The 27,096-nt window shown below is 45.8% G+C and overlaps 1 protein-coding gene across 2 annotated transcripts; it reads left to right on the plus strand.

The window, feature by feature from the left end:
- Positions 1-26,676, plus strand: EIF4EBP1 (eukaryotic translation initiation factor 4E binding protein 1). 2 transcript variants are annotated; one of them, XR_013993236.1, is made up of 4 exons: positions 52-255; positions 16,142-16,321; positions 18,101-18,486; positions 23,662-26,676. XR_013993236.1 is itself a non-coding variant. In XM_081046798.1 (3 exons), the coding sequence occupies exons 1-3, from the start codon at positions 111-113 to the stop codon at positions 18,130-18,132; spliced, it is 357 nt and encodes a 118-aa protein (XP_080902924.1). In that variant the 5' UTR covers positions 1-110; the 3' UTR covers positions 18,133-19,107. The 2 variants fall into 2 exon arrangements, 1 of the variants encoding a protein (XP_080902924.1); XM_081046798.1 differs by lacking the exon at positions 23,662-26,676 and having other exon boundaries at positions 1-255; positions 18,101-19,107.
- The last annotated feature ends 420 nt before the right edge of the window (positions 26,677-27,096 follow it).

A 27,096-nucleotide genomic window follows, 5' to 3' on the forward strand; every position in this document is an offset into this window, starting at 1 on the left:
GGAAGGGACGGTCTTAGGCGGGGCCGGCGGGAGCGAGGCGGAGCCAGGCAGGAGGGGCAGGAGGGGCAGGAGGACCACGCTCCGGCTGCCGGGGCTGCGCGCGGGCGACCATGTCCGGGGGCAGCAGCTGCAGCCAGACCCCAAGCCGGGCCATCCCCGCCACTCGCCGGGTGGTCCTCAGCGACGGCGTGCAGCTGCCGCCCGGGGACTACAGTACCACCCCCGGTGGCACGCTCTTCAGCACCACTCCCGGAGGTAGGCGCGGGCTCTGGGGCTCCAGGTGCTGGCGGTGGGGAGGACGGACTGGGCAGATCGGGGGAATGGGCGGCCGCCCATTGGACTGGGCAACCAGGGTCAGGGGCGCGGTGACTGGGAAGAACGGGTAAGTGGAATCAGGGAGGCAGCGAGGGTCACGGAGGTGGCCAGAGGGAACAAGCTGGTGGCCACCTCCCGTTGCCTGCCCTCTGGATGCGTCCTCCAGCGCCGGGTTGCAAACTGCCGCATTAGTTTCCTCCTGGTCTGAGAGACAGCTGAGTGCCTCCCACCCAAACAGATGCACACGCTTCCAGGACTGCCACACGCCGAGGCGTGCTGCCCCTTGTGGTGTTGGGGGCAGTTCTGAGGCCGAATACGGCGGGGTCTGCGTGGCCCACGGATCAAGGAGAGGCTTGGCCTGGGTTTTTTTAGAGGATGGGACGGGGGTTCTCTGTTGGGATAAATGACTCTTGCAGAGTCCTTTTTCCCTCTCGAGTTATCCCCCGGTTTTGTGTCGAGTATGCACCCTCTGACGGAGGTTTTGGGCTGAGGGTATTCTCCTGTTCCAGCAGCACCTCGTCGGCACCTGTGGCAGATTTCCCATTTGCGCTTCTGGGATCTCCGCGGGGGGACCTAGGGTGGCCGGCTGGGCTGTGCAGAAAAACACTTTCTTTTGTCCGGGGGGAGGGGGGGCCGTGTGACCTGGCTGAGTGGATGAGGAAGAGGAAGCTGAGCTGGCACGGGTGGGGGCCAGCCTTGGGCTGCCCTCGGAAGCCAGGCATTCCCTCCCAGCCCCGAAGCCCTGGCGCAAAGGCGCTGATGAAACCTGCCCGCCTGTTTGCATAATGAAATCCTCCTCGCGGCTCACCACTTCCCTCCCATCGTCTTACTGCCCTCACCCCTTTTGCCCTTTTTCCCTCCCCTACACCCGCCTGCACCGCTCCTTCTCAAACTGCTCACCCGAAAAAGGCCGCAGGTCCTGGCGCTGCGCTGAGAGACCAGGGAGAGGACCACGCAGGCGGGGCTCAGCCTCGTCTGCCAGCGTCGGGGGCCACATGCTTATTTTCTCAGGCAACTGTCCCACCACCAACGAGCACAGCCAGATCCAAGGTCTTAGGCTATTTGATCCAAAACATACAGAGTTAGAATTATTGGGATCTTAGATTTTCTTGTCCAGCTATGCAACCTTATTCTACAGAACATGACACCGAGGCCCCAAAGCTTAAATGCATGTGTCCCTTGTCCAGTGTCATACTGTTTTCCCCAAAACTGAACAAAAAATAGCAGCCAAGCATAGAGAGAACTGCTCTCTCTCCTATTAAAAATGATCTGAGGAAAAGTTCCCAGCTACTCTTCTTGCCATTCTTGACTCATTCTTGGCCAAGAATTCTCGTTCCACGGCTTTCTGTAGTCCATACTGTTCTGCTTCTTCTGCCCTCATGATGTGTCTGCCAGGACCTTTCCTGACAATTTGGGGATTCTTTCAAATGAGGGTGTGAATCTCTGCTTGATCTGTTCAGCTGGGTACTGAGGTAGGCCTGATGGCTCAAGAAGCCCTCTTTTGCACCTTTTGTTGTTGGCTGGGGACAGATCAAATTGGAAGCAATACCCAGTGATACTCTTTATAGGAAACTCTCCACTTCTCACTTTGGACTGGGAAATGGGTGGTTTTTGGCAGACTACAGCAAATTCTCTTCTCATTGAAGGTCTTTAGTTGGGAGAGGGACTTCTGCATCGTGGTGTAACTTAGTTTGGGAGGCCAACTGGAAGAAATCTAGCCGTGACCTAAAGCCAGGTCTTTCTTGTCGGGTGTCTAGTTGGGAAGGTGCAGCTCACAGGCCGTAACCAGAGAATCCTGACGTGTTTCTGCCTCAGTTAGCAAATCTGGCCTGCCACAGTTAGCCAAGGTGTAAAATCTTCCTCCAAAACCCATTTACCCTACCCTTTGCCAGGGCAGGGAAGCTTCACCTAATGAAAAAAGGTCATTCTGGTGCCCTTTTGGTCCACTCTAGAGGGTTCTTACTCAGGTTTCAGTGTGCATACAAATTACCTGGAGACCTCTTTTACATGTAGATTCTGATTCTGTAGGTTCTGGGGTAGGGCCTGAGATTTTGCATTTCTAACTAGATCCCAGTGATTGATCTAAATACCACACTCTGAGCACAGTAGTCCCTCTTTACCCATGGTTTCGCGTTCCTTGGTTTATTGCCCATGGTCCAAAAATAGTAAATGGAAAATTCCAGATATAAACAATTCATAAGTTTTAAATTGTACACCATTGTGAGTTAGCAATATGAAATCTTGTGCCACTCTTCTCTCACCCTTCTTTGTCCCGCCTGGGTAGTGAATTATCCCTCTGTCCAGCATATCTACCACATCTATGCTATATGCCCGTTAGTCACAGGGTTTGGTAGTATCTGTGGTTTCAGGCATCCACTGGGGGTCTTAGCATGTAACTTCTCTCACCTTTTCAGAGCTTTGGGTCCTAGTAAAAAAAAATGATGATTCTCTGAAGGTCGGGTTTGGCATCAATCTGTAAAACCAGGGTCTGACAAGAGAGTCTACATGGGTGCTCGCACTCACTTATTTGCAGGAGGTGTCAGGAGCTGTTGAAGTAAGTGTCCAGCAGTCACTCTTACTGGGAATGGCACTGCACTGTTTGTCCGTGGAGGAAAATGTACAGCAGTTGATTTGAGCCATCTCCATTTATAACTCCAGTTTACTTTCCATGGTCATTAACCTACCCACAGGCTGAGCCACTGATCTGAAGTTAGATGTCTGGAGAACGTTAGAGAAATTTGCTGAAGGGGGTGCCATTTATGAATATTTGAGTCTGTAGAGTCTTGAAAATCTCTAATGACACCATAAACTAGCAGAACCTTTGAATGGGTCAGAAACCTTCCTCTGCTCCGCCCCACCCCCACTAACCTCCATGTTGGATGTTTGACCCCAAAGCCTATAGGAGTTGCTTGGGTGGTGGTCATACCTTAGCCCTGTACTTGGATAAGGTTAATCAGAGGTAAGCAGGTAAGGCTACAGGTGTTAATGGCACCCTGTTTGGTTAGACAAACAAAGTCTATGCCCAGGATGCTTACCTTGGAGCAGCTCCCAAGTGTTTGGCTGTGGAACAGACAGTGCCGGGAAGAGGGGGAGGTTGCGGGGCCCTGAAGCTAGAACACAGCCAGTGTCCTGAGGCCTTAGTCAAGTAGGGGAGACTGCATCTCATTAAGGACACATTAAAAAGACTAGGACATTAAGGCACTGAGGGAAATATAATGGGCCTCTTTTTATACTGACCTGCTTCCTCTTAAAGCGTTTAGAACATTCCACTCTGTGTCCCTCAATAAAGACTTTGATGGAGGCCCTGGTATAGAGCACCCCAAACTCTCTCCAATGCCCACAAACCTCCCTATTTTTAAAGCATTCACCATATCCAGAACTGGAAGTCAGTCTGATCTCAAGAGGTTGGATTGCTAGTCGAGGAAGACAAAGACACACCTGAAACAGAATTATAAGCATCAAAATTGTATCTACAGAATGAAACAATTAGACAGACAACCCCATAACTAGCAGAACTTGTATGATACTCAAGTGAGAATTCCCCATTCTGAGTAGTCACCTGGTAGGCCTCACATTCTAACACAGCAGACATAGCTGTTAAATTTCAATTGCATTCAGAAGCTTACATATTTTTTTCAATATCTCAAAGGTGGCAGAGCCTTATGATTTGAAAGGGGAGTTTGATTCTTTTTTTTCCCTGAAAGAGCAAAAAAGTCCTTTATTACCAAATTTGGTGAAAGGGCAGGCAGGGTAGTACTGTATTTATCTGTTGGTAGTGAGGCATTTTCTTATACGGGACTTTATTTGATGTCATTCCTAGGAAAGGGCAGCAGTATTGAGAAAAGGACTGCTTCCCAAGGTGAACGTTTTTAATGAAAATTGTTCATTTGTACACGTAGATTCTTGTGTTCAAACAAACAAAAAACTGTTGCTTTCTGGTCTTACCTAGATCCATGCCAGTGTTCTTCCTCTGTTATGATTCATAACAAATGAATCATGTGTATTTGTTTATATGTGTGTCCACTAGGTTAGCCAGGAAGTTCTTCCAGAGCAGTCTTACTCATCTTTGTATCTCCAGGATTAAGTGCCAGGTCCAGTGTTTAGAAGGTGAAGGGTTGAAAAGAATCCTGGGATGAAAGCATTCTCAGAGTAATCTAGTCTTTGTTTGGGTTTGTTTGTTTGTTTGTTTGTTTGTTTGTTTGTTTGTTTGTTTTTACCACCAGGCCTGGGTCTAAGCTGGCTTAATGATAGCATTTAAATTGTCTTTTCTGTCCTTTCAGTTGCAGGACATAATTGTTTATCTTGGGATGTCTCAGGGGCAGAAACTAACTTTCTCTGAACTTTCCCACTTATTCCAATAACAATATTACTGATATTACTTTTCTCTGGTGAGCAGAAAGTAGAAGGAAGTGACTTTTTTATATGAAACAAGTCAGTGTTGGGGCCAGGATCTCAGACAATGGGATTGATGCTCCTTATTTACTTGTTTACACCCAGCATCACTGACTACGCAGGAATAGATGACATCTGTCCATGGCTTTTAGATGTTCAAGGACATGGGTTAATAAAAGGTGCCTTGTAATCCAGTGTCTATGCCCATGAAATTTCACAGAGCAAGCTCAGACAGAGACCAGGCCCCGAGTATCAAAGCTCACCAGTTGCCCGGAGATACTTGTCTTGATGAGAATGGCTGTATCAGTTAGCTATAGCTGTATAACAAGCCATCACAAAACTAACTTAAAACAACAACAATCTATTGTTTCTCTCCATTCTTATGGCTGCTTGAGCATTCCTGGATGATCTTGCCTGAGCTCACTCATCTGGCTGCATACAGTTGGCAGTGGGATTGCCCTGGGCTAGAAGGTCCAAGATGGCCTTACCCACATATCTGGGGCATTGCTGGGGACACCTGGAAGGCTGGGAGCTCTCTCTGTCCTCTTGGTGTCACACGATTCAGGAGTCTAACCTGAGCTTATTTATATGGCAGTTTCCAAGACCTCTTAAGGTCCAGGCTCAGAAGTCACAAAACAATACTTATACTGTATTCTATTGGTCAAAGCAAGACACAGGCTAGCCCAGATTCAGAGAGGGAGAAATAGCTGCCTTTGAATAAAAGAAGCCGTATGAAAAGGTATGGGAGGAGTTATGGGGGCCATGTTCAATGAAAGCCATATGAACAGGTATGGGAGGAGTTATGGGGGCCATGTTTTTAGACCATTTTCTACTAGGCTCAAAGGATGGTCCTATGAGGGAACTTAACTGGCCAGCAGAGCCGACGCCAGGTATAGAAGCAGATCGGAATCAAAAGCCTGTGAATCAGCTGTTGGTTTCACAACAGTGGACATTTTCCTGAGAACATTGAGTCATAGATCCCATGCCCCATTTTCAAGGCCTTATGTTTAGCTCCACAAAGCAAACTGTAGAGGTGGCCATGATGCCAGGCAAGTGGATAGTACATTATACTTTGTGTCATGCCTCCCCTTATTGAGCACCATCCAGCGTACCTTCTGGTTCTCCTCCAAGGGGCTGGGCTTTGGGAATACCCTTCAAAGGAGCTCATGCTTGCCCTGCTCTCCCATTTGAATATCCTTGATTTTCTTGAGTACTAGCAATAGGATGGGTCAAGTTTTTGAGCCCAGCAGTCCAAAAGTGGGTGGGAGTGAGAATACCAGGAGGCGCAGGTGGATTCAGAATTCCCTTTGGTTTCCTGGTGAGGCATATAGTGTGGAGGTTAAGAACTAGGTCTCTTGCCTTGAAGCGTGTGTGTGTGTGTGTGTGTGTGTGTGTGTGTGTGTGTGTGTGTGAAAACAGATTCCTCTCATCTGCTCTTCAAAATAAAAGGGGAAAGCAGGCCTATATTAATTTGCTAGATCTGCCATAACAAAATACCACAGACTGGGTGGCTTAATAGAAATTTATTTTCTCACTGTTTTGGAGGCTGGAAGTCCAAGATCAAGATGCTGTCAGGTTTGGTTTCTCCCAGGCCCCTGTTCTTGACTTGCAGATGGCCGCCCTCTTACTCATGATTGTGGTTGTGGTTGTGGTTTGTTCCTCTGTGGTCTCTCTCTCTCTCTCTCTCTCTCTCTCTCTCTCTCTCTCTCTCTCTCTCTCTCATTGAATTAGGGCCCCACCCCCAATGACTTCATTTTAACCTAATGGCCTCTTTCAAGACCTTATCTTCAAATACATTGAGGTCCTGGGGGTTGGGATTTTAACATATGAATTTAGGGGGACACAATTCACACAAAAAATAGGGCTCCTCCCCTTTCCAAAGACAGCATTTGTTGCTCTGTGACGGGAGAGAGGGGCACTCCCTGTTGGTAGTGAATTTCAGGGGTCACCTCACCCTGCTCTGCACATGGGCATTTTGAAGTGTTTGGGGGCAGTGAGGGAAGGGGAAGGAGCTTGGCCGGCCCTTGGAATAACTATTTCAGCTATTTTGTTCTGAATATTTCTGTAAAAGCCTTGTTCCTCCTGTTTAATTTTCAAATAAACTGGCCTTATTCCCTTCAAGGGAATTCCTTTGAGGCGAGGGACTAGCCCGAAGGCTATCTGCCACTCCTGAACACCCGCATTTGGTATTCGAGGAGCTTCATAAGATTCCTGGAAGCTGAGAAACCTCCGGATCCTTGTTCTCTTTACAAAGCTGGTGGGGCCAGAAGTGAAGAAAAATCTTGGACTGAGCATGCTCTGCTTCTCTCACCAAGATTTTCTCTCTGACAAGTCAGCTCTGCTTGCTAAACACACAGCCCAGCAAGAAAAGCCCCCTGGATGCATGCAGTTTCTGCCCAGTGTGTGGAGGAGAGGGGAGACCCCGGGTAGACCCTGGCACATCTATGTATTTGCCCCCAGGTTGACACAGAGCTAGTGACAGCTGAATTTAAAATTGCCCAGAGGGTTTTATCCACAGACTGCTAGCTGGTGTCTGAGCACAGGCATTCAAACCTACCCCTGACCCTGTTGTGCAATGCTCTCCCTTTCCCTGGAATGGGAACAGCAGTTCTAGGAATTCCATTCTTGTACTCTTGCTAGGCCTCACATCCTGCCCTGCTCAGGGGAAGAAGCTTCTGCCAGGGGAGGCCCAAGGGGAAGTGAGGGATGAGCTCCTCTCAACTTACAGAAGTCACATCCAGCAGCATTTTGAACTGTGAGTGTGGGTACTGTGGAGAGATGGAGAAGAAATCAAAGCAGGCCTCTCTCAAGGAACATCATGTTCTGTCCAAACAGAAGAAGAAATAAAAGTCTGAAGACCCCTGTTATTTTTCCAGTTGCCAGTGCTGGCCCAGGCGCAGTAGCCCATCTGCCTTGCTAATTTTAAACAGAGGTTAGTGTTCAGGATTGGAGGCAAAACAAGCTAGGCCTGCCTCTGGATGGCTGTGGGATGACAGCCTTCGTGAGCCTCAGTTTCCTGTCTACAAGTTGAGGATAATGTACTCCCTTATTGGAGGGGTGGGGGCGCACTGAGACCCAGCATGTCAAGCTGTGAGTACAGTGTCTGGCCCACAAGCAGGCAGTGATAACAGACAGTGATTGCTGTAGCCACCTTACCTGAAAATCTTAGCATTCATTCATGCAACGCCTGTTTCTTGAGCACCTGCGCAGCCCTGTACTGGCTGCGGGAGGCATAAATAAATGCTTCTCAGCCTCCAAGGAGCTTCCTGTTCCTGGCTTGTGACTTTTTTCTCCATTGTGTATGCTCTCACGAATAACTTAATAGCAATTATATGGATGTAATGGTTTATTCTTGTGCAAGGGATCAGGACATTCGTTATGTTACTTAATCCTCACGATGCTCCTCTGAGGTGTGGGTTATATGAGTACCCTCCTCTTAGAGCTGAGGAATGAAGCTGTGCCTCGGGGTCAGGGGACTGGTACATGGCGCGCCCAGGTTTGAGCCCAGAACTTCTGCCTCTGGGGCCAGTGCTATTTGTACCACTTCAAGCGCCTGCCAACACGGAGATCCTAAAAATAAATGGTAGTGTATCAGAGCTGGAACAGACCCTAGAGATTACCTATAAACCCTGGTGCAGGGTTGGTGCTTTGAAAATAGTGCAAACGAGCCTAGTCCACTGCCCTTGTTTATAGGTGAGGAAATCAGATCCTAGGGGACCGTCTGTGTCACTTTATACTTTCAAGCAAACTGTCCTCACAACAGAGCTTGCCTTGAGAAAGAAAACATACCGTTCTGGTATTCGGCGCACATCTGTTTCCAATGACTTTGGTTACCAAACATGCCAAAGCTCATGGTGGTTCTTGGGGCATGTTTCTGTGGGCCCCAAAAGAATGGGTAATGCCCTTACCCTCTCCCATCTCCCCGTCTTCCCCCCAAGTCTCTTTTTAGGGTTGCTTGCCTCTCCCCTGATTTGTCCCAGCTTTGACCATATATTGGTGTGTATGGGAGTGAATAAATGGTGAAATATGTCACCTGAAGCCATATTGGTCATGGTAATAGTTAGGATTTATTTTCATAGGGCTTACTTTGTGTCAGCCACTGTTCTAATCCACGCAATAACCCTATAAAAGTTGGCACTATCATCACCACCCCTGTTCTATAAGAGAATAAATTGAGGCACTGTGAGATTAAGTAATAACTTGCCCAGAGTCGTTAGAGCTAGCAAATGGGAGAGCTGGGTGTCTAACCACTGGGCAATAGAAACAGCAGCAAGCATTCATCTCAAGCTGTTGTTCCCACGCCCTCTCCACAGCGCAGGAAACTTGCAGCCCTCCAAACTTACATTTTGCCTGCATATGTTTATGTAGTGATACATTTAGAAAGGCTTTCAGTCGAAAATAGCCTCAGTTCTTCTGTACAGGTAGTTCAACCTTGAACTCTATCCCCTGCACCCAACAGGATCCCAGCTACACAGAAGGTTTGAAACGCGGGGGATCCACCTCTATTCTCCCCAACAAGGTTCTGAAATCCCCTGCTCTGCATCTCCAGTGTCTCCAGCCGAGGTCATCCCCAGCCCAGTTCCCCCAGGGACCCCCCCCCCAACTTTGGGGCAGTGCAGAATCGGAGTGACCTGATGTTTCTCTAGCTCAGGGGTTTAGGATCAGGCTGCCTGGAAGCCGAAAGACGGGGTTGGTAGGGAGCTTAGTATCTCTGTCCTGACTGGCACACACAGGGAGGTCTCTCCCCTGTCCCTCTGTGGTCCCCACATCTACCTTTGTTTTTAGACTTCACACACTTGACTGTAATCCTTTGTTTATAGGTCCTTCTTTTCCAACTAAATTGCGTCTGAGATCAGGGAGCTGTTACCACATCTGCCTGTTGCTTGTATCGCTAGCACCTAGCATGGTGCTGGTACAAAGGGGTTCTATGAGTGAATACATGAGATCAGCACACCTACTTTCAGGGTGTAGGATTGAGCAAAGATTGATAAATGTATAAGTGAGGGTCCCTATCCTTGAATACAGTTAGTGGGAGGTAAAGTCTCATGTGGACAGGGGCCAGTACACACCAGACCAGAGAGGCACTGGAGGGGTGAGCTCATCCCTGCATCTCCAGGCCAACAGAAGGCCCCGTGGACTTTTGGGTGGGGGATAGTCCACCTATTTACAGCTAAGGCAGTTTTAACTTGACTTACTAGAAAAGGAGATTCTGATTCTATATCCTTATTTGTTGACCTAATGTCCCTATGATATCTTTATTAGTTTTGTATTAAAAGGAAAAGGGCCGGCCCGATGGCTCAGGCGGTTGGAGCTCCATGCTCCTAACTCCGAAGGCTGCCAGTTCGATTCCCACATGGGCCAGTGGGCTCTCAACCACCAGATTGCCAGTTCAACTCCTTGAGTCCCGCCAGGGATGGTGGGCTGCGCCCCCTGCAACTAGAAAAACGGCAACTGGACCTGGAGCTGAGCTGTGCCCTCCACAACTAAGATTAAAAGGACAACAACTTGATTTGGAAAATAGGCCTGGAAGTACACACTGTTCCCCAATAAAGAATAAAGTCCTGCTATCCTTCCCCAATAAAATCTTTAAAAAAAAAAAAAAAAGGAAAAAATGCTCAGTGTAAAAGATTGTTATTTTGCTGTAATCCTTATCTCACCCAACAGAGGTAACCAAACACAAAATACATATAGTTCTGTGACTTCTTACAGTATATTGTGGACAATGTACACTTTTCTTGTTCCAACTAGGAAGCTGCACAGCATTGTATTTGTAGGTCTGATCCAAAGTTTATTCATTTTCTTTTTGTTTGTTTTTATTTTGATCCATAATTTATTTAACTTGTCCCTTAATTTAAAAAACAATCAAAATTGTATATATATGGGTGTGTGTATAATTATTCTATTTTTGCATGTGCTTGATTTTTTTCATAATAAAAGTATTTTAAAGTTACTGCATGTAAATACTTTATACATATAAATAGTTAAAACTCAAAAGTACTAGAAGTCTTCTAACAAAACAGCAACCGCTTGCTTCTCCTACCCCCGTCTCACCCATTAGAAGCAACCAACAACATTTTTCAGCTCTTTCTGGGGATTTACCTCCATACTTCTAACTTTTACTTGATTTTATTTATTGTCTTGCTTTTTCGATAGAAGATGACTTACTGATGTGTGTACACCCTCTTTTCTCCCATTATCCCAATATAATTATATCACAAATTTTTAAAAATACATATTCATTATTTTGATTCTGATGACTCTTGATGAGCCAAGTCGTTTACAATAGCATTTGCTTTTTTTTTTTACAACTTTTAAAAAAGTTGCCTCGTTTTAAAATGTGCTTAGTTTTTATTGCAAGTCTTCCCACGCCCTCCAGCACTTCTGACTATGGTTTTATACACAAAGCAGAATTCTTGATTTATCAGTCCATTTTTTTCCTCTTTCCTGAACTAATAGCTGCTCTGCATCTGCCACACAGTTGTCAACATGGGATTCCCCGAAACCTCTTGTTTTTCTCTAATTTTGGTAGAATACATCCTCCGATAGCTTTCTGAAAGTATCTCTATCCTATGTTGACTTGATTAGTATTTGGCTAGGTATAAAACTAAGGCAAAATGAGTTTTCCCTCAGGCTTGATCTGTTGTCTTCAGGTGTTCAACGTTGCCGTTGAGAAGTTTTGTGCCATTTCTATTCCCAATCCTTCTGTGCAGTTGTTCTTTTTTTCACCCTTTCTGGAAGATCTTAGGGTTTTCTCTTTATCCTTTGTATTGTGAAATTTCACAATGAATGTTAAATTGGTGTTTTTAATTCATTGCACTGGGTACTCAAAGTGGCATTTCAAGATTCATGTCTTTCAATTCAGGAAATTTTTCTATCTTTTTTTTCTATGAGTATTTAAGTAAATTCCTCTTACCAGTTTCTTCTCTCTCTCTTTCTTGACTTCCTATTATCCAATATTGGATCTCTAATTTGTTATCTTTTTGTCTATTCATATTTTTGTCTTTCTGTTCTTTAAAGTCGTCTGCTTCCTTTATTACGTTTCCTCCTGTTGGTTGGTTTTGATCTCTCCTTAAATGATGTAAACTTTTCTCAGAAATGTATGGAGACATTTAGTCGTTTACATTTGAGTGAGGTGCTCAACTGGCAGACCCCTTTGAGGTCTAAGACCAGTGGGCTCAATCAGGTGGCCGGCTCGTCTTTTTCACTGGGGACATCCCTCCCCAAATTAATTTCTATAGGTCTTTATCTTTGCCCTTTATTGTGAAGCAGGGTAGGGAAGGGGGTTTGAGGTTCATCATTCAGGAAGTTAGTTTTTCTGTCTCCCCTCATGGGGTGAGGGACATATGGAACCTATCCCTGTTGTGAGTCCCTATTCCCGTTTTCTATGATGTTTCTAATTTCTGAACCTTCCTGGGGTTCTCTGGGAAACTCTGCTTGCTTCCTGTTATAACCTCCACACCCCCAACCCCTGCATTTAGGTGTCACCTTTTCCCTCTCTGTTAGAACCATCCTTCCTTTTATTTTCTGTCTCATGTGTTGTGAGTTGGGAAACAGTTTGAGCCCCTCTTGTATCCAAGTTGGAGTATGTGCTTCTATTTCTTGTTCTTGGTGTTTTGCATGACTTTTGAGAGAAGCAGCAGGAAAAAATACGTTGGCTCTGCCATCTTGAAGCCACTTGGATCCTCAAAAGCTCTTCGTGCTCGTTTGTAGAAATCTAGTAGAGTTGGGTTCTTTTCCGTAATATGGAAAGAGGAAGTGGGCCCTGAGCCAAAGAGTGTTGTGTGGAGATTGCCTGGTGTGATAGCCACACCCCCCGAGAAGACCAGACCGGACCAGCACCATCCAGTTGTTGCTGCTAAGTGTTTTCCACGGACCTTGACATCTCCCTCTGGTTTCCATTTCCTGTTCCTGTATGCAGGTCTAGTCTCCAGCTCCAGGACACCACAGCAGCATTTTCAGCCAAGGGTTCCTATTTTTCACAATGTGGGACAAAATTTTGTTAAGCATGCCTCATCTGTGGGAGGCTGAGCGAATTTCTAGAAGATCACTGTTAATCGAAGCTGTGTAGTGGTGGGTCCTTTGAAGGGATGGAAGAGAAAAGGCTTAACAAGCAAAAGCAGCTTCCGCAGAAAACGTTTTCACCACGTTGATTTCCAGCTTCTATTGCTCACTGGCCCTAATTGAGTCAGGTAGCTTTGTTGTCACTCCCCGCCTCCCCTCCTAGACTAGGTGCCTTGTCAACTGACTTTCTGAACACCACTGTTTACCCCTTGGCTGAAATACTCTGGTGTTGGGTGTCTTGCGTGCCTGTCACTTAGTTTATGGATTTTATTAGCACAAATGAGGATTTAAATTTTTAATTAAGTGCCCTAGCTATTAAACACCACTGTTTACCCCTCGGCTGAAATACTCTGGTGTTGGGTGTCTTGCGTGCCTGTCACTTAGTTTATGGATTTTATTAGCACAAATGAGGATTTAAATTTTTAATTAAGTGCCCAAAAGGTGGAAGCAACCCAAGTGTCCATGGATAAACAAAATGTGGTATATCCATTAAATGGAATATTATTCAGCCTGAAAAAGGAAGAGGATTCTGACATGATATCACACAGATGCACCTAGAGGGCTTTATGTAAAGTGAAATAAACCAGTCACAAAGTGACAAGTACTATATGATTTCAGTTATATGAAGTACCTAGAGGAGTCCAATTCAGAGAGACAGAAAGGAGAATGGTAATTGTCAGGGGTTGGAGGAAGGAAATGAAGAGTTGTTTCATGGATGCAGAGTTTCAGTTTTGCAAGATAAGGAGAGTTTTGCAGATTGGTTGCATGACAATGTGAATGTACTTAACACTATTGAACTGTATATTTGGTAAATTTTACGTTATTTATATTTTACCACAATTTTTTAAAAAAGATTTTATTGGGGAAGGGGAACAGTACTTTTTGGGGGACAGTGTGCACTTCCAGGCCTTTTTTCCAAGTCAAGTTGTTGTCCTTTCAATCTTAGTTGTGGAGGGTGCCATTCAGCTTCAACTTGTTGTCCTTTCAGTCTTAGTTGTGGAGGGCGCAGTTCAGCTCCAGGTCCAGTTGCCGTTTTCTAGTTGCAGGGGACAGAGCCCACCATCTCTTGAGGGAGATGAACTGGCAACCTTGTGGTTGAGAGCCCACTGGCCCATGTGGGAATCGAACCGGCAGCCTTTGGAGTTAGGAGCATGGAGCTCTAACCGCCTGAGCCACCGGGCCTGCCCTACCACAATTTTTTAAAAAATCATTGGAGGCTAGTGACCTTGAAAGAACCTCTCCAGAAGCTGCTGACCTCCAAGTTCTTTTTTGAGACTATTGACTCTCCAGCTTTTAGGTTCCACTGTGATAGGGTCAGTTCCCTACTCTGTGGTGAACTAACCAACAAAAAAGCAAAGGTGGGGGGAAGCAAGGACATAAGAAAGAAGGTGCCAAGCCTTAAGGATTAATAAACAGAAAAATGGTCCCATCTGTAGCCAAGACATCCTCCCTCAAGGAGAGGGCACCATTGTTCTCTGTAACCTACTGGGCTCATAGGCACACAGCCCTTCATGTGACTAATGAGGAAACTGAGGCCCAAATGCCGGAGGGGCAGGCTCAGAGGGCCATGAGCACAGGGTTACACTCATACCGCTGGCTCGTAGCAGAGCCTAAAGAGCAGCCTTGGTTCTCTGTTCTTTCTTTATACCCTCCCCCTAAGAAATATGAGCGGTGAACTTTACCCTGCTTGGTGATGATGAGCAGTGCTGTCAGCTTCAGCCTGACTGCCTCTCAGATGTGGAGAGCGAGACTGGGTGACCGCCTAGAGTCAGACTGGGAATAACAGGTGTGAGGAGGCAAAGTTCATCTTTAGGTGTCCCTCACCGTTGCTCTGCCCTTCAGCATCCTGGGTCCCACCTGGAGCCCAACCTCATGAACTCACACTCAGAGCTCAGAGATGCAGACTCGTTCCTCTGCAGGGGTTAACAGAGAGGCCTGTGCTTAACTCTGAGAAATAAGTTCCAGCTGTTGGAAAGTCACTCCTCAGAGCCCTTCAGTGAGGGAGAAATTGCAGGGTTATTGATAAAGAAGGGCATTCCTGAAGTCCTAAAATCATGGTTTCTAAACTTGGATCATTCATATTCCAGCTGCAGTTTTATCGTACCTTGCGTTCTACTTTTACATATATTTAATATTTTTTATATCACCTTTCCTTTTTAATTTCACTTTTATTATATTTGGTTATGTATATAACTTATATACTATTATCGTGTTAAATTATATCCTATTATATATTAAAAAGAAACTACTTGATATCACGACTATATATGGAAAACCAGATTCACTTGCCATAAATAGAAGGTAACTATAAAAAGAAATATAATGACAACAAGATGGTTTTAAATTCTAGCTCGATCCCCCTGCCTGCTGAAGGCTTTGAGCCTGAAGCCTGTTTTTTGTTGAAAAGGGAGCAATCAGCTAATATTAGTGAGGTGTTATATTACTGGTATCACACTGGTGCTTCAGAAATAATCAGGATTAAACAAGGACAAAACATGAATAACCTTGTCACTGTTCACTGTTATTTGATGAATCAACTGCGTCTCCCACTAGAACCCTGAGTCCTATACCTTAGACACTATATCTTTGTAAGGCATCACTCAGGCACCTGCCCTCATGGCATGGGTCTTGGATGTGTCTTTAGGATAGTGACTAATTCTAGAAGACATGGTCCTCACCCTAGGGTGACACTCGTGAAAGGAGAGTGGAAAATGAGTGGCATGCAGACAGTGTACAAACGCTGAAGTGCAGTGACACATCAGAACAGTGGGGAAACCGGTGCCAGGGGCACAGCAGGGCAGCACAGAGGAGATGCACTTAGCAGGAGACCCTTTTTGGAGCAGGTAGAGCTGGTGTGTCACCCCTCTCCACAAAGCCCAGGCAGGAAAGTTCTCATTTTTACTAGTTGGGGAATCACTTCATATTCTGTCTGCTCATTTGTAGAATGGAGTTAAAAATTCTGGATATCCCATGAGGGTACTGTAAGGATGGAATTGAAAAATGAGTAAAAAACGTACCTTCTCCATTGTAGAATATGATTGTCACAAGTAATAATACTAAGCACCAATTAGGTAAGTGAGTTGATGGGCTTTAAGGAGAGAGCACAGAGTGTGCAGAGCTCTGAGGGGAGAAAGGAAAGAGTCTGGTGGCCCGTGGGCCCCTTCTTCCATCAGAGCACCCTTTGTAACTGGGAGTCAGGGCAGTTCGGTGGCAGCAGAGTGCTGGGCTGCCACCTGAATAAGCCTCACTCCTCCTTGGTCCAGCTTTTACTGGAAAATCTGCTGCCTCTGCTGCAGCCATGCCTCAAAGAAGTGGAAAAATGAGCAGGAATAGGATTCAAAATGGCTTTCCCAATGTCCCTCTTCCCTTCTAGGTACCAGGATCATCTACGACCGGAAGTTCCTCATGGAGTGTCGGAACTCACCTGTGACCAAAACACCCCCACGGGACCTGCCCACCATTCCCGGGGTCACTAGCCCTGCCAGCAGTGAGCCCACCGCAGAAGCCAGCCAGAACCACCTGCGCAACAGCCCGGAAGATAAGCCTGCAGGTGGTAAGTGGCGGGGTTTGGCCAGCCTCTCCCTTGGGATGGGAATGTTCGTAGCCTGAATGTCCCATGCACTAGGGGGATTGCCAGGGAAGGAATGATGGTAAGTGCTTCATCCTCTGTAGAGCAGCTTAGAGACCTGGGGGTGGGAGGTCAGGATGAGAGGTGAGAAGAACTTCTACCAGTACCAACTTTGGACCCCATGAAAGGGGTCCAAGAACCACAGGAAGGGTGATTTGGCCTCATCAGGTAATCTAATTACCGGGGAATTTTGTTTGAGATGAGAGCAGCTCCATGTAGCAACTTTTGGTGTGCCCCTTTATATAATAGTCCCTGAAGCATTACCACATATCTGCAATACTTGGGAGATACCCAAGATGTTCTTGTGCAGGAGACAACTTATCAAAGACACAGTGTACTTGCCCTCTAGGAAATTACATGTCTATAGGCCTAAAAAGGTATCCAGGATGTCTTCTGTCAGGGTGTTGGCCCACGAGTGGATTCTTGATAAAGACAGGTAGAAACAGTGCAGGCAGTTGTTTCTGCAGATTTGCCATGGGGTAGCTAGGTCCTTCCTGGTCCCCCCTACCAAGTAATCAGAGCAGCACCCCAGGCAGAGGTGTGTGTGAATGCGTTCTTTGTGACACAGTGAATGGCTTGCCAGAGAGTCTGAGCTCTCCCACCACAGGAGGATGCAGTGTAAGCACTTGCAGACAAACTGAATTAGCCTGGAGCCCTCTGACCCTTCACCCGGAAAGCAGTACAACACGCCAGACAGGAAGCAGCTGGGACCTCAGGCTGGGCTCGCTCTGCTGACAGCAGCAGAATCCATCTACCAGGGGCCTGAAGGACGTGATTCACAATTACCTTGGGAACTTACAGCCCTAGACAGGCAACAGTTGCCTTGCCTTTCAGACTTGGAGGGAGGGAAGTGAATTGGGGCACACAGAGCAATAAGGACGGCACCAGGCAGCAGGGTTACCTGCTGTGTGTTACAGGATGGAGAGTCATGTGGCATAGCTGTTGTGATGGGCTGTGGTGGTGAGGGGGGGACATCTTTTTCATTCTGCTTAACTGGATGTAAGAAGCCAAGGCTCCTGGCCTTGGACCTACGTATTTTATAAATATAACCAGAAGAGGCCAGTTGTTTCCCTGTGGGGCCAAAGCAGGCATCTTGCTCTATAGAACATTGGGCAGCCTTGCTCAAGAGATCATGAGTGAGGCAGTTCCATTAAAAAGAAAACCAGCCTGCTGCAGCATGACGACTTGGGAATTTTAGTGGAAAGAGTGGGGTGAGGGTAGTGAGTGGCTGAATTACCCAAATCACTGCTTTATCATGGGGTCAGGCTATTCCACGAGCAATTGGATGTGCCCAGGAGGTCATGGTATCGTTTTCTTAACCAAAAGTTGGGGCACGTGCTCAAAAAAGTTTTATGTTCAAGGAATATTTTTCTGTGAAGTTTATGACAAGTCACAAGTAACCATCCACTCTTACCAAAAATTTTACAAAATTCAGGCCTGTCACCTCTCCTGTGGGAGACCGGGTCTCTGTTCTTCCTTTGGGATTGGGGAAGAGAGCCGAGCCAGACACGGCACCTTCAGGCCTGTGTTTCCAGGAATACGTAGTGTAGTCCTGCCCTCCTTCCATTCTCCATAGCAACAGCAACCTGGCCCCTGCTTTTCTGGTAGGAACAACAGACTGAAAACACCTTTCCCTGACCTCTAAAATGTCAGCCCTACCATTAGCCTACTGCTCATCCGGCCCTCTGTCCTTTCTCTCCCCAGGTGAAGAATCACAATTTGAGATGGACATTTAAAGGACCAGCCCTCAGATTGAACAATGCCTCTGGGTACCTCTGGCCCTTCTCGGGAAAAGAATCACACCAGCCAGGCCTTATGAAAGTTATCATCCTGGGCAGGCATTGGGTGTGGGGTCAGCCACCCCAGTCCTCTCCTGCCTCACTCAGGGCACCTGCTCCCCCTTCTTCGTGAACACCAGCACATACCTCCATGTGCCTCCATTCATGCAGGAGCTGCCACCCCAAGGGAAGTGACTCTCAAGAACACACTCTGCAGCCCAGGGCCAGGAAGTGCACACACACGAGCCCTTCTGAGTGACCAGCTGGCTCTTCCAGCCCTGTCCTCTGGGGGTGCACCCACCCCTTCCTTAGGTTGGTATGCGTGAGAAAGCGCCCCTCCTCCTCCTGCCCCAAGAGAGGAAATAAAAGCCACCTTCGCTCTAGGGCCAATAGTCAGCCCCTGTCTGAGCTCTTTTCAACGTCTATATGTGTAACTAACACCAAGTACTGTCTGTACAGTGTTTGTAAAGCACTTTCCTATACATTATCTCATTCGATTCTCATGCTGATCCTGTGAAATAAGCAGAGCAAACATTATCCTCATTTTACAGCTCAGAAGACTCGCTCGGAAGTTAAAATCACACACTAGTAACTGAGCGACGGTACTGGGTTTGAGCTGTGCTACGCTCCATCTCGTTTTTCAATGGTGGGTGCCAGCTCTTTTCTGGGCTTTGTCCCCCTAAGCCCGTCAAATTACCGGTTGGTCACCTTCGCTCTGTGCTCCATTCCCTGTGAGAGTCAAAGGGAAGAGCCTGAGTCTTGGCCAGTGTAGAGTCTCTTTGATTGATGTGCCTCTGATGTTTGTCGAATGACCCCTTTGTATGAGCTGTCATGGGGGCTACAAACATGAGAGAAGCTGTCTGCCTTGATGATTTCATTGAAACTTAACATTCTCCTGTAAGAAAAGGTAGCATTAAAGAGATTATATATATAGGATTGGTTACCAGCAAGCTGTCGATGCAGGTGGCGGCTTCTTGGAGGTGACACTACCACTGGGTCCTGAGAATGAGTGGGCTGGCGGGGCAGGGGCCCAGTGTTGCCAAGGTCAGGAGGTCTTGCAGATCCAGAGTGTACAAGGACAGGGCACCAAGTTGCCTGCTTTGTCCAGGCAACTTCTGTGGGTGGGGATGGCTTTTATAAATAGCCAAAAAAGGCCAGATCTCTAAGGGCCTTGAATGCCAGGCAGAGGTCTTTGCTAAGAGGCACTGGGTATTTCTCATCATAAGATGTGCTGGGGGATGGATGGCCTTTGCTCAAGAGGTGGGGGCTGGCATGAACTGTACAAACACTGGGCTCATAGCACTTTTCAGTCTGCTGTTTGGGGAGCAGCAGACCTTAGTACTCAAGTCCTTTGCCTGTACTTTTCGATAGCTGCGTTGGAGTCCCCTCCCCTCCCAAGAACTGAAGGCAGCTGGAATTGATGTGCCTGGTGGTGGTGTGGGGAAGACCCAGCCACGGTGGCATGTTGACTCTAGGCACACAACACACCCTCTTCACACAGATGGAAAGTGAAACTATGGAGGGGTCACCACCAGAGCAAAGACAACAATTAAGCTCCAACTAGCATCAAGTTAGAGATCCCATTAGCCTCCCTAATGCCTTAGCTTTACAGGGAAAGAATCTTACTCTCTCCCTTCTTGACATCCAACCAGAAAGAGGTCTTGCTCACAAGTCTGCATGATCAGATCATTCCCTTTCTTGGTCCTACATCTCAGAGTCCAAGAGATGGGTTAAAAATTGGCTTCTCTGACAATAAGAAAAATTGTTCACAAGTTGTACACCTTTCCCACTGAACAAAAGTGTCCTCCAGAAAACCCAGGTATTTCTTGAGAATCATTCTGACTAGGTGCTGGGGAGTGGCACAGATCTATGACACAGTTCTTTTCCTAGCGGAAATTAAAATCCTATTAGGGAGACAAGGCTCCCATGGTCCAATTCAACATCCCAGAATACTGGGTCTTAAAGCTTTTGTGAAGATACTCTAGGAAACCATCACAGTTTGGCCTGCCCACTGTCTGGCATCACCAAAAGCACTGTTTTTGCAGTTGGAGAACCCAGTGACAACTCGGACATAGTCACAGACAGATACAAAATACAAAGTAGTGGTTTAAGCTATGATGTGTGTTCCTAAGGAGCTTACAACCTGATCTGAAGTTGGGAGGTATATGAGTAGTAAAAAAGCACTCATCAGTGTCATAAAACGCGACGTGATTGTCCTATGAGTGGAGGCTGTGTCGATGCCATGAGTTAAGAGAATCAATCCTTTAAAAAGAAGCAGGGACTTGATAAGACCGACAGGATTTTAACTTCGGGAGGGCCTTCCTGGGTCAAGAATGGCCTAAGGTACAGGAGCCAGGAGAGCAGCTTAGCTGGAGGAATGGCATGTATATTTTCCATACATGAACAAAGAGGCTGAACCAGGGCACTGGAGATGGGAATAAGCTACATTGGGAAAGGAGGTTTGACAGCACTTGATGAGGTGGAAGGAGAGAAGTGTCATGGAGGTTTCTGGTCTGGGTGACCCAGAAAAGATGGCAAAGAAATGGCAGTTTAGGAGTTGCACAGAGTAAACAGCGAGAAGGCCAAAAACAGAATGTTGGGGAATGTTTCCAGTGAGCATGAGTGGAGTATAGGGACCTGAACTGCCAGTAATTTTCCAACCCCGCTGCTGTTGGCACAGCTGTGGGCATCCTTCCAGCTCCCAGGTAGCCAGGCTGAGGTTCCAATGGAGGCCTTCTTTCTACTGGCAGCCTTTAGTGTGACATTTATCACCGTTGAAATGACTCAAGGAAAGACACAAGCACACGTGGCCAACCAAGAAATCCTATGGTCTGAAAACAAGTACTTCAGGAAAAGCTGGGTTCATTAATAGACCCAGCAAGTGGTCTCTTCCAGCTAAATCCAACCTCACTCTGATTTAACAAGTCTTTACTAAGCCGCTTAGCCATGCCCAGCATCATGCTAGATCTTGAGGCGGTACAAGAGAATTTTAAGACAAATACCTGAGAAAAAAATAATCCCAGGAGGCATGATTAAGTGCAAATAAGTGGAGTGAGGGTGACAGGTCAGCTGACAGGAGCAGTTGAAGAGTACAAAGGATGTGGAGGCTGTAGGGGAAACTGCCTGAGCAAAGGCGGGTCTGGAATGAATACAGTGTTTGTAAGGATATGTGAGTCTGCAGTGTATTGGTAAATTTAGATAGCATAGGCTTAGATTATTCAAACAGACAAAAATTGAATGCCTTCTGTATGTCTGGAGCTTTACTACAATGTGATTTATGGTCCCCATGACTTAAAATTAGGTGTTTTTATTCCTATTTAACACATGTCCGTGGCAAATACACGTCAGAACCAGGATTCCAGCTTCTATCTGTCCAGTTCCAAAGCCCACGCTCTTTATACCACATTGGTTGGAACTGAGGTCTGGGCTATAGATTCCGAGCTGTAGGCAACTAGGATGTTAGTTGGCGGTATTAGAACAAGACAGTAAGAGATGATTGATGTTAGGTAAAGATGAAGGGAACTACAACAGGAAGTCATTCAGATGTTTGGTGAGTTGCTTAGAATTGGGGGTGGGGTGAGGGAACAAAGGCATGAAAGAAGATTGATAGATAGCATTTTCTCATTTATAGAAGGGCTATCTATTGAGTGCCTATGTGCAAGTACGGTTTTAGGCACTGAAGATACAGCAGTGAGTGGGCAAATCAGCAGTCCAGGAGCTGACCTAGAAGATGTGATATACTTTTAGGGATTGAGGCCACGTGTGATTCTTGTTTTGTGCATTCAGCTTTCATTGCTGAAATCAGAAACCTGGCCTCCTCAAAATAAGGTTCAGAATTTAGTATGGCGAGCCCTCCCTGCCCCACTGAGCAGAGGATGTGCTCCTTGTTGTGGGACAATTAATCCTGTGTGGAAAAGCCAGCACCCCAGTGACAGGCAGCAGACACCTCGGTTTCTAGAAATAACTAGAACAAAGCAAGCCTCCCTCCTCATCTGCAGCAAATTAAATGAGCATGAGAAGATAAAGAAACTGCAGATTAATTGGGGAAAAGTAGGACACCTAAACATTAAGTTTTCTTGAATGAGTGTATCCTGCAGGGAAAGTGGGAAAGGAGGCCCCATGGCCAAAGTGGAGAGTAATTCCTCTTTCCCCTAACCGTTCAGAGGCCAAAGCACAGGAAGCCAAATTTTAAAGGAAGCCCTTTGAGTCCCCATTTGTTCCTTACTCATACATAGGTTTTCAAGAGGAATGAAGGTTAGTTTCCAGTTACTATCCTCAACCTAGTGCTGCCTCCTGCTGGAAGAGTTTGTTAAAACAAGGAAGGAAGCATACTTCTCAGAAAGCGACTCCATTCCATTCATTTAGGTGAAGGGCGCCACACGTATTCCAGACCTAAGCACACTTCACGTTATTTCAAGATTCTGCAACTAAGAAAACTGAGGCAGAGGTTTTCTAGATAAGGGGAATAGAGGTGTATTGTGGGCAGAACCGGGAAGAGGAGAACACCCCTGCGTTGCTCCCTGTTTTGGGACAAGCTAGTTAGAACCCTGTCTCCTCCCTCCAGCCAAACAGCCATGCCTGTGGCCATACTGCCCTCTGACCCTCAGCTTACCACTTGCCAGCAATAGCCAGGTGGCTCCATCCACCAAGGAACTCAGCTAGCATCAAAGTTTATCCTTGCAAGGCTCTTCTCAACTCACGCTTCCACCATTAGGTTGTATTTAAACCTTTTCCTAATCACCCTAACATGGGAGAAACAAGACTGCCTTCCAAAAGGACAGAACTCTGAACTGTTAAAAACTCCTTCCTTAGTCTATAGGATAGGTTGAGGTTTACATAGGAATCATGGCCATAAATGTAGTTGTAATCCCCCAACTCCTGGGATAGCTTCAGCTTCTGAGCCCTTTAAGAACCAACCACCAAGAAGTCCATCCATATCTGTGTTTCCTAACTCCTGAGTTTCTTAACTCAGACAAGGGACGCGTACAGTGTACTAGAAAGCTCTTTGTCCTAAATAGTGGCATGGACACCCAAATACTCTGTAAGTCTGATGAACTTTGCCAAGTTCTTAGTCAACTTACTGACAAATTATGCTAGTGGTGCTGGTCTGATTTGGGGGGGAAGTAGCATGACTTCATCCCTCCTTTCTCCTATTATGGTATCTGAACCAGGTCAGCTCTTTTGCACTGCCCAGAAGCAAAAGAGATTTTTTTTGTGTGTGGGGATACCTTGTAGTGTACGTGCCCTCTGGTCCATTACCTCTACCTAACCAGCCCTAGTTTTGGGAGATCTCAAACCACAAAGGAACAAGATAGCACTACCACTCTTTGCTATAGTCAAGATACAATTAAGTACCTCTGTTGACAAGATGTCCTATTTAGCACTCCAACCACAGAACCTTCAGCCACTGCCACCTCTCTCCCTCCTGGAGACTCCAGTTCTTTTTTCCTTATGTCAGACTTCATAGCTTTCTGTTTGTTCCTCCAGGGTTGAGAATGGGCCGTCACAAGCAAAAGGACATTATCAGCCTAAGGGAGAGCTGTTGATCCTGGCCTGCCATGTGTCGCACTCACATAGGTGCTACACAAAGTGTACGTCACCAGATGGGTATTTGTTCCCCGCGTGGGGAGGGTAGTAGAGGACTGTGGCTTTGGGGTCTATATTATGAAAACTTAAATATCTGAATGAGTAACCATAAAGTTTATGGTTCAGTCAGAACCTTCCTTTTGTCAAGGGAGTGAAAGACAATGACACCATCTCTTCCCAGGAGTCCATCTATCCCTCAAAGGAGCTTACTCTTAGATTTCCCCTACGTCAAGTCTCCTCTGATAACCGCTATCCTCTTGACCTTTGCCAGATATTTGTATTTCTTGTACTACACAGCTTCATTTATGCTCTGAGTTCCATCACTATACCTCATTCCTTGCGATTCCAACAGAACAACCATCTACCTAGTCAGAACTTGGTATGACTAGAAGAGAAAAATTTAACCTCACTCCTTCCCTGCCCACCTTTATAGACTCCAGCACTTCACAGGGGCTGTCAACCAGAGAAATTCACCATGGCCTAACCTGTGCATTCTAAACCGGCTTCATCACCAGCTGCCTGAGGAACTGCCAGAGGGCAGGGCGCATCTCCTTGCTTGGACACGTACCCCCTTAGCACTCAAAATGGGTCCTGAGCTTCCAACCCTAGTTCATCATGCTGCCCATCATCCCGCGACACCTTCAATTCTTAACTTTAGAGAGCATCAGAGTAACCTGAAAGGCGAGGTAACACACAGATGCTGGGCCAGACCCCCAATAGGTCAGTAGGTCTGGAGAAGAGCCTGAGAACTTGCATTTCTAGTAAGTTCCCAGATGATTCTGATGCTGCTTGTCCTAGAACCACACTTTGAGAAATGCTGAGCTACATAATTTGAGGACATCAGCTCTTCTAGTCCAAGCCTAGCAGAGCAAGCCTACATCTACTACAGGGGCCAGAGTGGAGAACTGGCCAGTCGGTGCCCCTATGTCCTTGGGTAGGCGAAGACAACTTGTTTCCAAACTCCTCAGACTCCAGAGAAGCCCCTTGCTAAAACTTCTGGGCTGCTTTCTCCAGTGGGGTAGGCAGCCCCTTTGGCCTTATAGTGAGACAAGCCTCAGACACAGGAGATACTGCAGCTCCATTCACTCAACAAATATTTCTTGGGTGTTTTCTATGTGCCAGGCACTGTTCTAGATGTCTGGGATATATCAGTGAGCAAAACAGACAAAAATCCTTACCAAGATGACCTTTTACTAGTAAAAGGAAGAATAGAACTCTGTTTTTTAACGTGTTTAATAGGACTCAGATATCTGGTTACTAGAAGTAATCAGGAGTGTTCCATCAACTCAGTTTATAAGTGCTAGAGGTTAAGGGCCAAGAGCTCAGGCAGAGACTAAATGCTCCATTTAGATGAACCACAAACATGGAGGTTTGGAGTGGTATTGGGGTCGGGGGAAGAAGGAGCCCTAGAAGACTAGAGTCCTGGGCATCTGACCTACTGACCTTTTTCAGAAAAGGGTGCAGAAGCCTTTGGCAAAGGCTGGTACAGGGATGGGACATACTTGTTTCCATACAAGTTCTCTCCCCTGGGTATTGAAAGCCTTCTAGTAGGCAAGAATGCTCTATTTAAAGTGCAACTACAATACTTCTGAAAGGCTAACACTTTAATCTTTGCCAACGTAATGGATGTGAATCTTGGTCCACAATCCAAGTTGGCAAGGAATATAATTATCTTTTTATAATCCAACATAATTTCTTTATATTCTCTTTATACATATTCTCTTTATTATCCAACATAAAGATCTCTTGAGCTTTGTTCTTTTGGGGTGGTATACCTTAATTTAAGGTGCCTCTCTCTTCCTGGGGGTTTGTGCTTAAGTCTTTGGGAACAGGGATTCAGGTGTGAGGGTGGGGCCAGCTGGACCTTGATGCTATTTGTCCACTTAGGCATCCACTGAGCCTTCCCTTGCCCCATCTGGTATTCAGTTATGGGCCCACATGGGTCAGTGAAGCTTTGGCCCTTCAGATCCAGCAGCTCCCTCTACTTCTGGTCCAGGTTAGAGGCCATGGGACTCATCCTGCCTTGTCTGTACCACACCAGAGCACTAAAATCTCTGCAAGTCTCAGTCTATCCAGACACTACACAGCCATGTCCCAGGCCCTTGTCATCTCCTGGGTAATCTCTGTGTGTGTGGGTAAAAACATTTATCCCAAATATTTTCCATCAAACACCATCTCCCCTATATTTTCAATCTCTGGCTCCCTATTGGAAAAAACTATTTCATCAGCCTATTCCCCAACCCTGCATTCCTTTCCAGTTACCATCCAATTGCTCTCCCTCCTTCGGAAGCAAACGTTTAGGGACTATGTCACACACTGAAACAGTGCAGAGAATCATGCAATAAACAAGCAAATTTAACAAATGTCAACATTTTGCCATATTGATTCAGCTTTTTTTCTTTATAGAAATAAAATACCCCAGGAAAAAAACTGGAAAGATTTGTCTACACAACTATTTCCACAACCATCCCTACACTCCTCAATCCATCACAATGTGGATTCTGCCCCCACCACTCTACTACTCTGCTGAAACCATTCACGATTTATATTTAAAATGAATCATTCATGACCTTCATTTAAAATGTACATGCTGCACAGGGTTCAATACCCAGACCCTTGCCCTTTGAAAACAATGCTACATCGTTTTTCAAATTGCTGAGGTCATCCAATCAATTTAGTGTGTCACTACTAGCATTAAAAAAAAAAAAGGTATAATACAAAGTGCAGATTGTTCCACGAATCTTTTATTTTGTTTGTAAATAATATAATGTGTATACAGAATCACATTGCAAAATGTATTTCTTATGTGAATTGTGGTCAAAACACTTGAAATTGTTCTAAATTAGTGGTCTTCAAAATTGTGTTGTTTAATTTGCTGCAGAGGATTTCAGGTAGATTGTAAACATCAGCATTGTCAAATAAAACTAAAAAAAATATATTCCACTGTAGTGATTTGATACCTGCCATTCAAAAAAATTCATGACATGACTCTAAATTTTATATTATCTCATTTTCTCTTTAAGTTCAGAATTCCATTCTTCCCTCATAAGATAAAATGTTATGTACATATATAATATATAGGCAGTACATATTTGTACATATCTATTTTATACTAGAAAGTCCCTATTTCTGTGCAATAAAAATATGTGTAAGTTGAAATTAAATTTTTAAAAACTTCCTGTGACCATAAGGCTCTAGAGTTAAAATATTTCTTGATTGCATTGTCAATTTAGTATACAATTGATCAAATAAATATATTATACATTTGGATAATTAAACATAAAATTTTATTGGAGATGAAACTCTGATGAGACTAAGAATTTATTTTTCCAGTTA

Source organism: Rhinolophus hipposideros, assembly GCF_964194185.1.
Source record: "Rhinolophus hipposideros genome assembly, chromosome: 4".
Classification (NCBI taxonomy): Eukaryota; Metazoa; Chordata; class Mammalia; order Chiroptera; family Rhinolophidae; genus Rhinolophus; species Rhinolophus hipposideros.

Bases quoted from the DNA above. Each gene is read 5' to 3' on its own strand.
- EIF4EBP1 (XM_081046798.1), top strand. From the start codon at position 111: ATGTCCGGGGGCAGCAGCTGCAGCCAGACCCCAAGCCGGGCCATCCCC. The intron at 256-16,141 runs GTAGGCGCGGGC...CTTCCCTTCTAG, and splicing joins CTTCAGCACCACTCCCGGAG to GTACCAGGATCATCTACGAC. The intron at 16,322-18,100 runs GTAAGTGGCGGG...TTCTCTCCCCAG, and splicing joins GGAAGATAAGCCTGCAGGTG to GTGAAGAATCACAATTTGAG.